We start from the raw sequence: 16,527 nt of genomic DNA, 5'->3' as shown, positions 1-16,527 counted from the left end.
TGCCCTCAGTGACGCCTGAGAGCCTGCAATTAATGGAGCTGATCCTTTTAATTCAAGTGTTAGGGGTTTCAGCTTGTGGTGTTGAAAGTCCAAGGTTGTGTTTGAAAGTATATAGTCATGGTGTAACGGGTTCCCACCAGGGTGCCACTTGTAACTGGGGTACCACTCAGCCCACCTGACCCACCAGCCTGGGCTCTCTTTCACATTGTGGTGCTGTGATAAGTTTCCTTGCTTTTTCACCAGCATACACACAGTATAGGGACACACCCAGCTGCAGCTTCACACAGATGCTGAGATTAGCTCTGCCTGGGATGGCTCAGCTAAGGCACTCCCAGTTGCTAAAGCAGCCCCCCCCCCCAGGGTGTAAACCCAAAATTATACTGTCTTCTGCTGCACAGAGAACTGTACAGTGCAAGCTTATAAAATTCGCCCCCTCCCTCAATGTGGAGAGAGATATATGCAACAGGTTTCTGCCCCAAGTTATAATTTCCACTCCCTGGTTTTCAAACTGCGGGTTGCGACCCGGAATGTAAGACACTAGGTTGCGGCAGCTCTGGTCAGCACTGCTGACCGGGCCATTAAAAGTCCCGTCGGCGGTGCTGCCCGGCTAAGGCAGGCTAGTCCCTAACTGTTCTGACACCACGCTGTGCCCCAGAAGTGGCCAGCAGCAGGACTGGCTCCTAGGTGGAGGGGCCACGGAGCTCTGCATGCTCCGTGGGGGGGGAGAAAGCTGTGCCTGTGTGTGAGAGCTGCTTGCGCACCTGTGCCTAGGAGCCAGACCTGCTGCTGGCCACTTCTGGGGCGCAGCACGGTCCGCAGTGCCAGGACAGGCAGGAAGCCTGCCTTAGCACCCCCGCTGCGCTACTGACAGAGAGCCACCCGAGGTAAGCCCATGCCCCAATCACCTGACCTAGCCCTGAGCCCCCCCCAAACCCGGAGCCCCTCCTGCACCCCAAACCCTTCATTCCCAGTACTGCCCCAGAGCCCTGACCCCCCCTCCCACCCCAACCCTCTGCCCCAGCCCTGAGCCCCTCCCGTACCCCAAACCCCTCATCCCCAGATCCGTTGGGTCATGGGCATCAATAATTTTCTTCAACTAGGTCACCAGAAAAAAAGTTTGAAACCCACTGTTTTAAACAAAACAAAAACAAGCTTATTAACTACAAAAGATCAATTTTAAGTGATTATAAGTGATAGCAAACAGATCAAAGCAGATTACCTTAATAAATAAACAAAACTGAGCTTAACATACTAGACAGGTAGGATATAAATTAGCAAATTCTCACCGTGAGTGATAAACAGGCTGGCAGATTCTTAAGGCACAAGTTGCCTTGGCTTTCCCAGGTTTTCAGATACAGGCTAAAAATCCCTCTAGCCTGGGACCATCACTTCCCACAGTTCAGTCCTTGCCCCTCAGGCATTTCCAGGTGTGTTGTTGTAGGGAGAGTGAGGACCCATCATGATGTCACTGTCCCCCTTTATATCTTCCTCCCACTTGCTGGAAAGCTCTTTTGCTGTAGCCTGGGTCAAACAGTTCCCATTGTGTCGTGCTATCTCTGAGAGGTTTCTATTGTACACAGTTCCTGGGGTAATCTTTGTGCTTGTGTGAATTTCCTCAAGCAGCCATTAACATTGTTTGGCCTTTTTACTGTTGTACCTGAAAGGCTGCTTGTGGCTGTTTTCAACCTCAGAACATGTTTCTGTAACACATACATAGCCAAACTTCATAACTTCACATATGACAATAGTTCATACAATCCAACGAGATATTACTGTCTAGCAGATCAAGACTTTTAGAATGATACCACACTGTAGTAAATACTGAGGTGCCAGGATGTATCACATGGGTTTGCTATACCTTAAATTTGATAGTACTAGATAAGTATAGGTGATGTATTTCACAATGACTCTATCTTATTGATTAAACACTGCCACCAAAACCCACTCAGAATGGAGTATGTCTTCTTGACATCCCTTCTGTGTCTCCTTCCTTTATCTAGTTACTTATATGACCTTCCTCACCACGGTATCTAGGCACCTTGCAATCATTAATGGATTTTATCCTCCAAGATCATTGAGAAGTAGAGAAATATTATCCCTGTTCTACAAATGGGGAACTAAGGGTAGATTAAGTGACTTGTTTAAGATCACACGTGAGGTCTGTGGTTGAGCGGGGAATCAAACCCATGTCTGAGTCCCAGGCCAGTGCCCTAGACCATCTTTCATCTATTAATATTCCTTGAAGGCAGATCTTGTAAGATTCATTCTCATGGGATAATGTGCAGTGTAGAAGGTTTTTCTTTTATCACCAACAGTTACAAATCCATCCCCCCATGTCAATCTGGTTTCTTGTGCAAAAAAAACACGCATTAAACTTTATCTTTAAAGCTTACCTGCAAAAGAAAAATATGTAAGAAAAAGTTTACTGAAACATGTTATAATGGTATAAACACTTTTGTATTGATATTGAACTGCATCCACACAAGGGGGTTGCACCAATTTAACGGAATCGGTATAAAAACCCATTTAATTAGATTGGCACAAAACTGGGTATAGACCTGCCTCAGATTCTTTCTCTGTAAAACTTGCTGTCTCTGAGTGGAAGGCAAAACTTCAGCTACTCAATTCGTGTTTTAGTCTTAGCACTAGCCCACCTCCCCATTCCAGAACTCCTCCACCAAAAGTATACTTGAATGAAAGTATTATGGTCAATATTGTGCACTTATAGGAAAGTAGGTCCAAATTCTGCTCTCGCTTAAATCTGGAGTAACTGCATTGGTTTCAAAGAAGTTGCCTTCCATTTACACTGGTGTAATTTGGCCCATTTTGAATAAGTGCACTGACATATATATAAGACTCCAATGAGGGGGGGGGGAAAAAAAGCGCAAACCAGAACCATGCCGGCTCAGATTTGTTTTATGTTTGCAGTGCTTTCAACCTAAAGTTAAAGTGCAATTTGAGTTTTTAATTTTAAAAGAAGAAATGGTTTCATAGTGAACTGTCTTTCCATTCCCCCACGTCTAAAACTTTATCTTGCATTATGGTCCGCCTTTACGTTTTTCTTGTTAGTACTGAAATGGAAATAATAGCGAAAAACTGAGTAAGGAAAGGGCAAAGGGCAGGTGCAGTTTGATCTTCAACTCCTTTCTGTTTTGTTTTTGTCATATGGGAAATGTTGTTTGAGTGTCTCTCAAACCTGGAAGCTTTAGCTCTAACTCGGGATGCCCCCAATGAGCCCTGGGAAAGAAGAAATCACAAACAAGCTTTTTGCTAAGCAGTTTAGAGCAGTGTTTCTCAAACTGGGGTCTGTGGATGCCTGGGGGTCCATGAGGGCACTCCGGGGGGGTCTGCTGGCCATGCTGATCAACTCCTTTCCTTCCCTCCCTTAACTCCTCCTGCACACCAGGGAACAGCTGTTCAGCGATGTGCAGGAGGTGCTGGGAAGGACAGGGAGGAGTGGGAGCGGGAAGAGGTGGGGCAGAGGTAGGGCCCCCCAGGAAGGGGAGGAGTGGGGGCAGGGCCTGAGGCTGAGTGAGGGACTTAGGGGGTCCGTGACAATTTTTAAATCAAAATGGAGGTCCTTGGGCTGCTAAAGTTTTGAGAGCCGCTGGTTTAGAGAATCCACTGAGTGTTTAGTGTTGAACACCCAGTGCACTTTTCCTAATCAGATGCTTGTTCTGATGCGTATTGAAGTCAATATGTATCTCCGCTGACTTCAGTGGCCATTTAATTAGGCCCTGCTGAAGCCCAAGAAGAATGGAAGAGAGAGAAATTCTGGATCCTCTCCAAATCTCACTCCCTTTCCTTTTACACTCAATTTCAACACACTGTTTTGTGCCAGTTTGCTGGATTGGCTGACCCCCATGTGTGCTTTGGTTGACGTTTTCCTTATTCTAATCAAAAATATTTTTAATTAATTATTTTTTAAATGGCTTTAATCTACAAACTGGCTTCTAATGGTTAAATTGCATAACAATTCTGTCCAAACAAATCTGAATGCAAGTGAGCAACTCTGGTTCCAGCAGAAGAAGGTTGCTGATAAGGTAGTCTGAAAAAGGCATCAGAGTTCTCAGGCGAGTAGATCATTTTGTAAAACAAAAATAAAGGTCCTTTTGTTTTCAAAGTGGATGCCTTCAAGACTGTTACAATGTTCTATTCAAATGTCTAATTAAATATCTTCTGCGTTTATATTGCAATTAGGAGACAATCATCCTGTCACTGCATTCTGTTTCACTGACATTCAGTCTCTTAAATCTGTCAAATGGCTGAATCTCTTGAAAGTAAGTGGTGTCCTAGAAGTAGGCATTTCTGCGGAAGTTCTTGTGGTCGAAGTGTAAGGAACCATTTTAAACACTTGTGGCAAACGTAATAATTTACATAAATAAATTAAACAGAGATGGAATAGGTTATGCCTAGGTTTAAGAGTCAGGAAACTCTTTTGGGTACCTGCCACAAGAAGTTATAAAGATTTTTATGCAGATGTTAAATATGGTGAAAATTCTGATCTTTGCTACACCCCTGTAAATCTTCATTAATATAAACAAATATCAGAGTGGTAGCCATGTTAGTCTGTATCCACAAAAATGAGGAGTCCGGTGGCACCTTAAAGACAAACAGATTTATTTGGGCATAAGCTTTCATGCATTTGAAGAAGTGGGTTTTTACCCATGAAAGCTTATGCCCAAATAAATCTGTTAGCCTTTAAGGTGCTACCGACTCCTCGTTGTTAATATAAACAAAGTTACACAACATTTGCAAAAGTTTTGCTGAGATCAGAATGTGACTCATCCCAGAATGAGTCACATTTATGTTTTAAGCCCAATCATATTTTCATAATACAAAAATGATAGAGATGTGTTAACTCTGTAATTTTTAAAAAGGATAAGGAGAAGCTACAAAGATAAATATTTTCAAGTAGAAATTGCTATATCCCCTTAAATCATGGACCATTTCTAACTGTCCTAACACTATAATTGCAATCAAATATACTCTGTAAAGGAGTCAATTCACTTTCATAGATCACATGCAACATAAACATAATATCTTAGCATATGCCTCCTCTGCACCTCAGAATGTACAGCACTCATTCTAGATTCAAATGTGGCTAACAGAAACCTATTTCTCTGCTATTATTATAAACTAACACCACAAACACTGAATCTTGAAATTCAGGTGTTTGGGAACTTCATACATTTTTAAAAAATCCACCCCACTTCATTTCAAGCTCCTTTTTTCTTTAATGGCTTCATTTTGGGTCTTTGTTGTACACAGGGACGGTGCAAGGAAGTTTTACGCCCGAGGCGAAACTTCCACCTTGCGCCCCCCCCCCCCGCCCCGCGGCCGCCCCCCCCCCGCTCCGGGGCCCCCCCCCCCCCGGCGGAAGCTCTCTCCCCCCAGGGGAGCCGTGCAGCAGTTCCCCACCCCAGCTCACCTCTGCTCCACCTCTTCCCCGAGCACGCCGCCCCCACTCTAATTCTCCTCCCCTCCCAGGCTTGTGGCGCCAAACAGCTGATTGGCGCTGCAAGCCTGGGAGGCGGGAGAAGTGGAGCGGCTGCTGCGCTGGGAGAGGGAGTCTGAGCCACACGTGTCAGCGCGCCGTCGGTAGCCCAGCCTAGGAACGCTGTAAAAAAAAAAAAATTGGGGGCACCGCTTTTTGGTGCCCCCAAATCTTGGCGCCCTAGGCAACGGCCTAGTTTGCCTTAATGATAGCACCGGCCCTGGTTGTACACCTCACCCTTCCAAAGCAGAAAAAACCAAGTTCCATGCAGTTTACTGTGTGTAGAACTTTCATATGAAGTATTTAAAAACCAGAGTCCTTCTGCTCTGCATACACATTAAAGGGCTCCATTCTGGCATTGTAAAAGGGCCTTATAGTGGGTGTAAATATAATGTATGTATTTTATGCCCTTTTAGCATGCCAGAGTGGTGTAAAAAGGTCTTAGTGTAAATGAGAATCAGGCTTTAAAAATCCTATGTCAGTAAGATTGTTAGCCCTTCTGTGCTGGTCAAAATTTTAAGTCACCCCACTATTCCACAGTGTGCTGTATTCCAATTTGTTTCCACTCTCCTCTCCTGAAATGGCTGCATTTTTATTATGTTTATATGCTTAGATGATTTGTCAAGCTCTTTATGATGAAAGGTGCTGTATGAATGTGAGACATTATTATTATTAATTATTTTATTTTTAAGGCCAGCATATCACCTTTGGTCCCAGGCAGGCTGAGTTCTAGGGTTCTGAGTAGAGATGTACAAAACACATAGGAAAAGTTTAGATAATTTTTGTATGAGGCTCTCAAAGATTTCATAGACTTGTGTGAGGGAGTGTGCATGTGAAATACTGCTTTTCATGGTGCTTAAGGGAAGTGAAGGAATAGGCATTTTGGGGGAGAAATGTGCTTTATTCCAGGATTGAATGTTGCCAATTATTTTTACACACTTACACCAGATAAAAATTTACCAATCTTAATGTTTTGGGTTTGATTTTTTTTCCCCCCTTCAAATCCAGTTTACAGCAATTTATAAATCTTTCACCTGTGTAAATTACTTCCTTGTGAAAATTGTAGAAGGGGTTGGAATATGGTCTTTGGGGGGAAAAGACACATTGCTGTTTTTACTGTCAAATAATAGAATAATGTCAAATATTGGAATAAATGTTCATGCAAATTGGGTTCAGTTTTTGTAATTTTAATCTATTTTTTACCCCTTTTTAGAACAAACTGATTCAAGATCAAATTTAACTAAGGTAAATGAATTGTGCTAGATCCTCAGCTGGTGAAAATCTGCATAGCTCCATTGACTTCAAGCTATATTAATTTGAATCAGCTGAGAATCTGGCCCATTAACTTTTAAAAATATGTGAGAAGAAGCCCTAGCCTTTTAGTATAGCACATTTTATAAATGAAGAGACTCCTTAAACATGAAGCTGACATGTTTTCGAATTCAGCAATACCTTTCTAATGAAACCTTTGCCCTCTTAAGGTGAGAAACCGTATCAATGCGACTTTAAGGACTGTGAGCGAAGGTTCTCTCGTTCAGACCAACTCAAACGACACCAAAGACGACACACAGGTTTGTTGGCTGTAGCTCTCTCCTCTCTAACGTTCTTAGCAGGAAGATTCATCCTTAGTTGGACTCCAGGATGATGATTTTTTACTAGCATTTCAGAATCACAAATTTATGCCTCAATAATTGAACTTTTGGATTCTGCAAACTTGTAACAAAACTCTTGAAATGAAACATTCTGCTCTCTGGAGTGACGTGCATGGGGTGGGAAATATTCTCTCTTTTGAACAAGGAATGATTAAACAAAATAAAACCATCTACTAGTAATCTGATAAAAGTAATAATTTAAAAACAATTAATTCAGTTAATACTGCAGTGATGCTTATGATTTAAATATGTAAGGGGAAAACCTGCACTCACCCGTGTGTGAGGCTCAAAAGGCAGTGGCACTACCATGTGTTTGCTGTGCAGAAAGGAGGAGCAGATGATGAAGTGTACACCACACCCACTGCAATCTACAGAGCACTGCTCTGCATCTGGATCCCAATCCCACACTTAGGCATGTGCTTAATTGTGAACATGTGCTTAAATCCTATTGACATTAAGCATGTGGCTACACTGGCCAAAAACTCTGCGCAGGAAGCATGTAACACTCCTTGACTACAGGGTGGAGAATGTTGTAGCAATTATAATTGGCTCTGTGGCCTGACTCTGGATTGCGGAATATTACAAGGTTCCTTATGCAAAGTCTGTTCAGTTTTTATCCTAAGGAAGACAGTTTGGCCCTTAAGAGGTAATAGGAGAATTATGATGGCCTTCAGCTGTGTGAAACTTTCTATGATGAAACCTGAAACGATAGGAATCTTTCGGTTTAAACATGAAAACTAGTAGTTCATGTAAACTTTCTTTGGGTCTTGCAAACCTTTAATCAGAATGCTCAGTGGTGGCTCTTTTGGGGGTGAGGAAGGACGTTTTTGAGACTGTTATATGGCTTCACTTAATTTCCCCCCCAATATATACACTTTTGACAATCTCATGGTAGGTCTTCTGGATTGAACAAATCCTTAAGAAACCATGTACAATATAGTTTAATAAAACTTGTCAGGTGGAATTTTTTTTCAATCTGGTTTTACCAAATTGAATCCAAATACACAAAGCTTGAAGTGGAATGCCAGAGGTACCAAACCATAGGAACCAACAAATTAATAACTTTGTAGAGCTTTTCTTGATCATGACTTTTCATATTTTGAATCTTATGAGTAGTGCTTGCTTACACTGGCTGCAGCTGGGATGCTTTATACCTCAAAGTGTTAACTGGTCTGCAGGAGAAAGATAGGGTTATGAAAGGGTAAGTTGTGCAGAAGCCTGATTAATGATCTTTGAGACACGTAGGCGGGCAGCTGGGGAGGAGTAGTTACAGGAACTATTAAAAAAAAATTCCAGTATTATGATAATTCAGAAATAATTGATCTCCCTGATCCTTCCCAAAAGTTGTTGAAATACAGGAATAGATTTGTTTTATCTGTTTAGGTGTGAAACCCTTCCAGTGTAAAACCTGTCAGAGAAAGTTCTCCAGATCTGATCATCTGAAGACTCATACCAGGACTCATACAGGTAAAACAAGTGCGTAAACTTTTCTTCACATTTATATTTCATTATTTATTTAAACTAAATAAATTTTACTGTGATTTAAATGTTTAGCGGGAGTCTTCGAACCTGGGCTAACATTTTCAAAAGTGCCCAAGTGACTTAGGAGCCCGAGTCCCATTGACTTTCAGTGCGACTTGGCTCCTAGATGCCTAAATCACTTTTCAAAATAGGACTTAGGCTCCTGTGTTACATAGGTGCTTTGGAAAATGTTGCTCCTGGGTACTTGGTGCTTTTAGGACATATCAGTTTGGCATAATGTATTTTGTCAGCTTTTGTGAAATGGCTTTAGTGATCTCAGCCCTCAAACATCCACTGTGCATAAACTATCACCCCCACAAAGAGGCCATTTAGTGCCAGCCTCAGCAGAGGGGCTGTGGAGTTAAAGGATCCTCTCATTTCTACTCACGGCCCCTCTAGGTCAGGGTGGAAGCCTAATGTAAGGTATCTTGGGGAAGCTGGCATCACTGTAATCTCTCCTGAGGATAAAGACAGCAGCTTTCGCCAATGCTAAACAGCCACACGCACAAAATCTAAAGTAAAAACATGCCAAAATGTCCAAGGAACATGTGAGGAAACATAACAATGAAATTACAATAGATCCTTTCCATAGCATTTTAACTGGAACCTCATGTTCTGGGAGTAATTTTAGAATTATTTTTGCACCATTCTTAGCTGAACAATTTGATCTACTAACTTATTATATGAAAATCAGCATATCTTGCTAATAAACTGCCTTTCTAGAGTTCAATATTATTAGATACCTTAGTGCTATTCATAATGGTCTCCAGCTTTGAAACATGCCTCCACACTGCAAGACAAGGACTTGTAGAAAGTCCTACTCTCCCAACTAAGATAAGGACTTTTTCTCTTCCTTTCCCTCCCACAAAATTTTAATATTTAAGATTTAAAATTTTTTTTTACAAAAATCAGAACTATTTGCCTGTAGAATACTGGCACTTTCCAGGCTGCATCCAAAAGAAAGCTTAAGACAATGTGCTGTGTCTTTCATTATCTACAGTTTTATTGTCTGCAAATGGTAAAGGGCACAGTTTTAATCCCTGGTGTATGCCCACTGTTACAGTGTGAATTTGGCCTGAAATTGGGTGCATCTTCTCTAGGGAAAAACGGTGTATTCATAGTTAACATGACTTAAAATGAGGGAAATACCTAGTGAAGACAAGGCAGTGTGTAGTTTTCACACAAATTAGTAGATTGAGTTAAACCATGGGAAAGCGTAGGTTTTATCTCAACCTGTCAACATGTGAAAACTACAAACTGCCTATTTTCACTAGGATTTTACCTCATGTTAGCTAACTTAAGTTAAGAAAATACCTTTTGGGGGAAGGGATAACCAGTGGTTTGAGCATTGGCCTGCTAAACCCAGGGTTGTGAGTTCAATCCTTGAGGGGGCCACTTAGGGATCTGGGGCAAAATCAGTACTTGGTCCTGCTAGTGAAGGCAGGGGGCTGGGCTCAATAACCTTTCGGGGTCCCTTTCAGTTCTCGGAGATAGGATATCTCCATTATTCCCCCCCCCCGCCGCCCCCAGGGAAGACAAGGCCACAAACTCTGTTCTGTGCCTGAGTGAGAGACTAAGAGTCACATGACTCAAGCAAAGACTAGAGCCTGGGGCCTTACCATCTTCTAGCCACAATGTGAGCTGGACCTGTGTCTTTACTACCAAAAAAGGTGTGTTTTTCCAGTAAGATAGATAACTCAAGATGTCTCCCCAGGGATCTACATCAACCGAGCTCAGGTGCACAGGTAGTTTATTCCTTCATGTAGCTAGCTGAGGTCCGTACTATAGCACCCACTTGGAGTTGACCTTGACTAGCTACATCAAGGCAGAAATTACAGTGCCTTGTCTCCCCAGGGATTTTATGGTGAGGTAGCTAAATTGAGTTAGCCATCTGACCCTAAAAAGCAGGGAAGACAGCCTGTAATACCTGCATAGGGGAGTAAGGAAGCGCCACCTTGCTTCCTGTATTTCCCCACATGACTGCTAGTCCTCCTCCTGAGCAGGCAGGCAGGAGTGGGCAGAGCTTTGACTGTCTCCCCAGGGTGCAGGATAGTGCAGCTGATCCAGCATGGAAGGGAAAGTAATCTGCACCCAGTATAGGACTGAAGCAAGAGGAGAAGCAGATTTGTTTCTGAGGCAGCACAATTACATGCTTCTTTTACGCAGGGTTTGTGGCAAAGCTACAATCTAGCCCATAATGATTAATTCACATCAATGAGGATGATTTGGCCAGTGCTGCTGAGAACTGACGGAGTGACGCTCACTTATATAAGTTTATGATTTTATTAGTCATTCTGACAAGTTCATCTCTGTTCTAAACCATTTGATACCTTTCTGTAATAATCAGAGGTTGTCAAAGTATTTTTAAGCTAATTAGACTTCAAAACCTCTTGATGTATCTGTTTCACTGATTTTTTTTTTTGCAAAAAAACAAACAAACAAACAAAAAACCCCACACAAACAAAACTTCACCACAATCCAAACTTTCCCTGAGTGTGAATCTGGAAGTTTTGAAATGATCTGCACAAAAAGTGAGCCATGGAGGTGGGTGGGGTAGTGGTAGTTAGGAAAGCTCATGCCAACCCCAGAATGTATTGAATTGGAGAATGCTGAACCTCTAGCCAGCCCAGCATAGATGACTTCAGGCTCCAGAAACAGACCTGTACGTACTTAGAAAGACAAACAAACAAATAGAAAATCCAAGTTTATACCACTAATGATACAAATCTAGAAGAATAAAATTTCCAATTCTGTTCTGACCTACGCCCTGCTCTGAGCTGCTGAGGACATTCCTCCAGCACTCCTGCGCTATCAAAAATGTGACTTGCTACTGCATTTGCATGCTGTGGTAAATTGAAGAATTGCTAAAAGTGCAGAAAGGATATTTTTCTATTTGGGGTCTGTTTTTTTTTTTTTTTTTGATTATTGATTTACTTAGGGGAGTGCTAAGAAAATATGGAGCATTCTGGGCCTCCAATAATTTCCCATTCTTTCTTCTCAGTGGGATATGTGAGGTCTGCTTGACTTGGAGAGCAGGGAGGAATTTTTTGAACCAGCTCGCCAAGCCTGAGGCTAAGTCCATAGACCTCTTCTTACCCAACTCATTAGGTCTTCACTGAGATGGCTTGATAGAGCCTATTGAAGTCACTGGAAATGACTGACTTCCATGGGCATTGGATCAGGCTTTAAAGAATAACCACTGGTGTGCCGGGCCTATGTGCTTCCTTCAGGAATGTGCTGTTGCAAATGTTCAGCTTAATCTTAAAAGGACATCTTTAAAACATGGGTTGAGTGAGAAATGCCCTCATTTAGGGCCTGGTCTTGCAAAGCACTGAGCATTGAAGTGAATGGGAGTTGAGGGCATTCAGTACCTTATAGATCTGGGCCCATAGTTAGTATCCTATTGAAAGGAGTTATAAAGAAACAAAATAAATGATAAATGTTTCAATCCATCTCTATGCCAGTTAAACAATGGGGTGTTTTTGTTAACAGGTGAAAAACCATTCAGCTGTAGATGGCCCAGCTGTCAAAAAAAATTTGCCAGATCCGATGAATTAGTCCGTCATCACAACATGCACCAGAGGAACATGACTAAACTTCAGTTGGCCCTTTAGACAATTCAAACAAATGAATAAACCAGATGGGACATTGTGAACTACTGCAAACTTTTCCATCATCCTTGACCACCTCTTTAGGAAAGCTACGGCTGTCTTCACTACCCAGTTGAGACAAGTTAACTAAACCGTAGGATTCTGTTCAGTTTTGTCATCCATTTGGACTTAAAAAAAATTCCCATTCAATGTTAAGTGGTTTTTTTGTTTTTTGTTTTTTGTAACATTGTTATGGAATTACAAAGACTGTTACAGTTAAAATATTACTATGAACTATAGTTACTTTTGATGTTTTTTTCTCTAAAAAGCTTTCAATTTTTATTTCTACTTGAACTTTTCCAGGTGCAAATTCATTGCACCTTATTCAGTCAAACCATGTGTAGGGCATGTGTGCATGTCTGCTAAGGTAAGCTCTATGCTTACTGCATATGTGCATATGGTTAGGTTTCCAAATTCTAATACAACCACACACTCCAAAAAACCACCTGAGACATTTCTGGTAAGCTTTGTACTTTACTGCCTAAGGGCAATTTTTTAAAATGTAAGGTCTGATTTGAATTTCAAAAATCAACTTTAAAAAAACCCTACAGTTTCTAGAGCAGCTAAAGTTAGATGAAGCAGTACTACTTTGTGCAGAAAATGAGAATCTTACAATTAAGTTAACTTGCTTTTAACATTATAGCATTGACCCCCAAAACTGTATTTTCTCTGTTTAAATCACTTTTTTGTACTAGTTTAAATTTATTCCATCATGAGATGCACAGAGCATCTTCTTACCCCAAACGGATTCTAGTCATTGTAGACATTTGGGATTTGTTTACAATGTAAACCACACTGGTTATGTGGTTAGCAAGTTGTATAAACTTAAAACTGAACTTAAATGGGGCTGGTCCAGGATCTCCATTAACAGATTACTCTTAAGATAAGTAACTTAAAAAGACTCTTCGTCAAGTATATGTGAAAAGAGACATTAGTGTGAGGAAATATTATTTCAGGGTTTTGGGAGGAGGGGTTTATTATTTCCTATTAATTGCTTGAAATTGTGTGTGTGTGTGTGTATATATATATATATATATATATCTGATAATGTATTGCTCTTAGACAACTAAAATTAGAAAGTGTATAAATATTAGATGCATCACTGTTCTGATGTTGTTGCTGTTACAAATTATTGATAACACTAAGAATGTAACCTGCATTTTTCACCAAGCTTTCAATTAAAGCCCCTTCAAAGAGGAAAAAAAAAACGAGAGTCCAACAGCTGTCTTGTTTCATGGCTGGTATTAGATTTCACATGCCATGTCCAATAGTTTCAATTTTTTGTATATAAAGGTACCACCAGCATTGATGACCACTAGTTAACCTGTCCAGGTCTTGACCACAATTTATCCATCTCACTGGGGAATTGTACTGGCAACAGAAAACAGTATCAGGTTTCATATGTTATAAAACAGTTGCTTCAATCCTTTTTTTTTTTTTTTCTTACAATAGTTTGTCTGTTAGTGGATTAGACCAACACAATGTGAGTGAAAACACTACAGCTTAGTAAAAAATCTTTGAAACAGAAAATATTAACCTTCTATAGAATCACATGTAGTAATTCACATGAATACCTTTTTAGCTTAGGAGGTCATAGGCTGGATACCAAGTAAGACTTAAATTACAACTGTGGTGCACTAAATCAGTTGAGCAGGTTGAAAAAAACACTCATTCTTTTCTAGAAGGTGAAGTGTGAAAATGAGGATAAAAATAATGGTTACTTTGTCATCCGGTGTGATTTTTATTTTGTAAATAAATACAACCTGATTTGGTGTCATCAGGCTCAGATTTTGACCTGGTAAAATTATTGTATCCTACTTCCCTTTACATTAACTATTTTTTAATCTTTCCAAGATTTTTTTCTCTCTCTAATGCAACACAATGGCACTCTAGCTATGATAGGTTAAGCTTTTGGCAGCTGCATCCTCAAGAAAACTTAACAGTTAATTCTTTAAGTTCTCTTTTTCACGTGGATATTGCATCATTGTTAATTACTGTTAGGGTACCGTGACTAGTTTATATCAGTCAGTTTTTATCTTTTGCTGCCAAAAGACCGCATCTCTCTGGAGAAACCCATAACGTGTGGCAAACATCAAATATTTGGAGCGAATGGTGGGTGTAAAACTATGCAGTATTAAATAAATAAAACAGCCCCGCCTTATCCTGTGGCAACATTTAGCTTTAGAAAGAATGTTCTCTGATTTACCCAGTAGCGTTCTCTGACTACAAAACAGGTTGTTTTTTAGTCTGCACCCAAAAGAGAGATCTGCCAGATGTGTTTATACTATAAATAAAACAAAAAATCCAACCTCAAGTTATGCCTGCATTAGTCAAACATAAATAAAACTATATCCCTGAAATGTAACCAAAACTACAGTACAACATGGCCCAGACTTTCAGTGTCCAGCAAAGAGGTGTGTCCACAGCTTTCCTCCTGTAGTGAATTGCAGGGCAAATAATAATAGAAGGATACACAACTGCATAAGCAAAAAATGAAGGCTGAGTTGATGGGGGGGGGGGCTGAATATCTGTTCCTTTGTGTTTTGACTGTATCCACTTTTTCTATGAAAGTGCCCCTTGGTACAGTAACTATGACGTTCACCATACCCACAACATTCAGACTGCGATGAGAATAGTGTTTAAATTCTGTACTATTTTTTATTTCTAGTCTTCTTACAGTCTTTGTCAAAAGAGGACTTTTATGTCCTTTCCTCTTGTTATCTCATTCTTGTTCTAAAGATTATATCAGACATGTACTCTTTTTATTGAGGTGCTTTACTAATTGAATTGTACAAATGTAGTCCACAAACATTACTTCTTAAAGCATGCAGTGCTTCCTCTTGAGCCACACAGAAACTATGTGGGTCTATAGGAAAGATGGGCAGCAGGGAGGCTGTAGTCTATATTTTAGGCATGTTATATGTGGCCTGAGGTCTCTGGAAAAGTTGTCAGTGCAACAATTAAGAAAATCTTGTATGCCTCTGCCTTGTGTTCTTAAACTGAGAATAGTGAATTGTATTATGTTGACCATTTTCTATATATTTTACTGTGCTCAGCTGAGCATTCCTGCTATGTAGTTTCAGTAACTCCTGGAAGAAAAAGTAGCCATCCACCATATAGTAGCGTGTTACTTACATAAGGTATGCAGTGTTGTTGTAGCCATGTTGGTCCCAGGATATTGGAGAGAGACAAGGTGGGTGAGGTAATATTTCCCTTACATAAAATGGATTCACAATTCACTGCCATTCCATTTATTTGGTAGCATTATGATGCAAAATCTATACAGATAGTAGTGGTAAACAGCCTAGTCTCTCCTATTTCTTATTTAATTTGCTGAGATCCAGGGGATCACTTAAATCTTTTTTGAAGACAGCTGAATACAGCTAAATGTGCCTTTCTTTTTTGACAAGAAGTAACTTAAAATATCCTGTATTTAATCACACTATCATATTTTTGGGTAGCATCTTATTCTTTCAGGCTATGGACTATGGTAAATCAAGATGAGATATAAAGAAGTTTTCATTTTGCTGGGACTAGAGTATTATTCTGAATAATCTAGCCTATAGTCATAGTTACATCCATCTGAGAAGAGACAGTAGTGAGGAATGAGTTTATAGCATGTCTCACTTTGGGCCAGGTAAAGGTGTGTGTATTTTTAGATGGCCCTAAAATCATCTCTATCTGTTTCAGGATGCCAATAGAACTGACTTCATTCCTCTACCAACCAGCCTTAAAAAGACAACTGGGGCCTGGAGATATAGGTCTGTACTTTGAACAAAGGTTTTTTCCTCCTAAATAGGCACTGGTTAAACCTCATCTTGCCAACTACATTCAGCATATTGCCTTTCAAACAGGAACCAATGTGAGTGTGTCAAAGAGGGCTGCTGGGCTGGGTCAAACATATTAGACTCTCGTTCAACAGGCTAGTCAAGCTGCACATGGACAGGGTGGAGCAGGGGCACCCAGGAACTGGTTGCAACTCCCAGATTCAGGGCTGCCTGAGCCTGGTACAAATTAGGGCTGCACAAGGACAACCCTCAGAGAAATTGCCAGTGGAGGATTGGGAGTAGTTCACTCCTCCCTATCCTGACCATGCCTGCCCCGTCACGGGTCATGGGGGGGCAGAGGAGGGAGAAGCAGCTGGCTCAGGATGTGGTGAAGCTGACTCCACCAGCGTTCTACTTGTGGGGAGATCTGCACAGTGGGA

At 40.8% G+C, this 16,527-nt stretch overlaps 1 protein-coding gene across 3 annotated transcripts in view; it reads left to right on the top strand.

Annotated features, from left to right (window-relative positions):
• WT1 (WT1 transcription factor) overlaps window positions 1-12,848 on the top strand; it is a 47,328-nt gene extending 34,480 nt beyond the window's left edge. For 2 of the 3 annotated variants that reach the window (XM_034769915.1, XM_034769917.1), the window contains 3 exons: window positions 6,979-7,068; window positions 8,533-8,625; window positions 12,163-12,848. In XM_034769915.1, coding sequence (XP_034625806.1) covers window positions 6,979-7,068; window positions 8,533-8,625; window positions 12,163-12,284 — 305 coding nt within the window. In that variant the 3' untranslated portion in view covers window positions 12,285-12,848. The remainder of the gene's footprint in view (window positions 1-6,978; window positions 7,069-8,532; window positions 8,626-12,162) is intronic. The other variant, XM_034769916.1, reaches the window with a different exon arrangement.
• The last annotated feature ends 3,679 nt before the right edge of the window (window positions 12,849-16,527 follow it).

The sequence above is a fragment of the Trachemys scripta genome, chromosome 4 (genome assembly GCF_013100865.1).
Source record: "Trachemys scripta elegans isolate TJP31775 chromosome 4, CAS_Tse_1.0, whole genome shotgun sequence".
NCBI classification, from domain to species: Eukaryota; Metazoa; Chordata; order Testudines; family Emydidae; genus Trachemys; species Trachemys scripta.
The sequence above is the reverse complement of the archived record's forward strand: the minus strand, read 5'-3'. Positions and strand labels throughout refer to the sequence as shown.